A 2,034-nucleotide genomic window follows, 5' to 3' on the forward strand; every position below is an offset into this window, starting at 1 on the left:
AACAATCCTTCATACTCTACAAACGTCCCGATCCCCAAAACATTCTTCCACAAATCACATCAACTCTTCAGTGGATACTTCTGGAACAACCGCAAGCCGTGCCTACCTAAATACCTACCTCACGCGAGCCCAACATTATTAGAAGGCAATCCATATCGCCAGGTGGACCTCGGTGGGGATCTGAGCACAGACCGCAGTCCTTCCACATAGAGCCCTATTAAATGTAGAGGACCACTACCTTCTCCGGCCCAGCCAGAAAATACCAACACAAAATAAGCTTATGAGCCACAAAGTAATACAAGCATTACATCAAAAAGGAACCGAATCCTGCAAACTTTCCCTTCACCCTGGCTTCCATCATAGGCAAAAACCTTGACCCTCCCCCCACATTTAGAGAATATCTATGACAATACATGACATTCTACAGAGCCCTAAAATCACCAAACCAGAACCAATTAAATATTTCACTGCCTAAAGATCCTAAAATATTCTCATGGGTTCTCAAGGAGCATTCACATTCAAGAAAATGCATTCAAACGTCTAACAAGATGCTACAAAACACCCCATCCACTATTTAATTTGAACTTAGCACCCGCTGATCGTTGCTGGAGATGCGGCCTCCAAGGAGGTACCCTTCTCCACATTTGGTGGAACTGCCTGAAGATAGTCCCGTTTTGGAAACAAACATTTTTTCAAATCAACAAAATCTGCTCGATGACGCTAACCACGTCACCAGAATACATACTGCTGTGGCTACCATCTAAGAACTTTACTCCTAGAAGAATCCCCTCCCAACAATTCTACTATCCGCAGCGAAGCTACTCATTCCCCCAACATGGCAGAACAACGAACCTCCCTCTTTAGCCCAGCGGAAAACTCAAACACCTCGTGAGCTGAGAAAACGGCCCCAGAATATCTGTCTGGGATGATTTAGTGATTGTGCACTGAGCAGGGGGTTGGACCTGGCGACCCCGGAGGACCCGGCGACCCCGGAGGACCCGGCGACCCCAGAGGACCCGGCGACCCCAGAGGACCCGGCGACCCCAGAGGACCCGGCGACCCCAGAGGACCCGGCGACCCCAGAGGACCCGGCGACCCCAGAGGACCCGGCGACCCCAGAGGACCCGGCGACCCCAGAGGACCCGGCGACCCCAGAGGACCCGGCGACCCCAGAGGACCCGGCGACCCCAGAGGACCCGGCGACCCCAGAGGACCCGGCGACCCCAGAGGACCCGGCGACCCCAGAGGACCCGGCGACCCCAGAGGACCCGGCGACCCCAGAGGACCCGGCGACCCCAGAGGACCCGGCGACCCCAGAGGACCCGGCGACCCCAGAGGACCCGGCGACCCCAGAGGACCCGGCGACCCCAGAGGACCCGGCGACCCCAGAGGACCCGGCGACCCCAGAGGACCCGGCGACCCCAGAGGACCCGGCGACCCCAGAGGACCCGGCGACCCCAGAGGACCCGGCGACCCCAGAGGACCCGGCGACCCCAGAGGACCCGGCGACCCCAGAGGACCCGGCGACCCCAGAGGACCCGGCGACCCCAGAGGACCCGGCGACCCCAGAGGACCCGGCGACCCCAGAGGACCCGGCGACCCCAGAGGACCCGGCGACCCCAGAGGACCCTTCCAATTCCATTTTAAGATTCTAAAGACCCGATGACCCTGGAACCTGGAAGTCTCTTCCAACGCATACAGCTCGGAGGTACCTGCAATAATACATGAAGGCACTTAACCCATATAAACCTTCCACCTAAAAGAATAAACTGATGTACTGTGCATTCAGGAAACACAACTATTGAGAACAGATCTTCATAGACAAACTGTTCCCTCATGTTACTTCAGCCCGAGTATCCATTATCCTGCCTGATGGGCTTGCCTTAAAACAACCTGAGACGGTTGTGCATAACCAGTGCAGATATTCGATTTTAGTGTGAGCGCTTAAAGGGGTTTTCTGTGGAGAATGCTATTGATAAACTATCCCCAGGATGTCATCAATAGTTGATTGGCTGGGGTCCTCTGCTTAGGACC

The 2,034-nt window shown here is 55.5% G+C and overlaps 1 protein-coding gene across 1 annotated transcript; it reads left to right on the plus strand.

The window, feature by feature from the left end:
- Positions 1-835: 835 nt before the first annotated feature.
- LOC136607620 (sporozoite surface protein 2-like) lies at positions 836-1,655 on the plus strand. Its single transcript, XM_066589051.1, has 2 exons — positions 836-888; positions 953-1,655. Exons 1-2 carry the CDS (start codon positions 836-838, stop codon positions 1,653-1,655), a joined length of 756 nt encoding a protein of 251 aa, XP_066445148.1.
- Positions 1,656-2,034: the final 379 nt, after the last annotated feature.

The sequence above is a fragment of the Eleutherodactylus coqui genome, chromosome 1 (assembly GCF_035609145.1).
Source record: "Eleutherodactylus coqui strain aEleCoq1 chromosome 1, aEleCoq1.hap1, whole genome shotgun sequence".
NCBI lineage: Eukaryota > Metazoa > Chordata > Amphibia > Anura > Eleutherodactylidae > Eleutherodactylus > Eleutherodactylus coqui.

What these genes read in the sequence shown, in the direction of transcription:
- LOC136607620 (XM_066589051.1), top strand. Translation starts at nt 836, where the DNA reads ATGGCAGAACAACGAACCTCCCTCTTTAGCCCAGCGGAAAACTCAAAC. An exon ending in GCGGAAAACTCAAACACCTC is followed by an intron (nt 889 to 952) that starts GTGAGCTGAGAA and finishes TGCACTGAGCAG; the next exon opens with GGGGTTGGACCTGGCGACCC.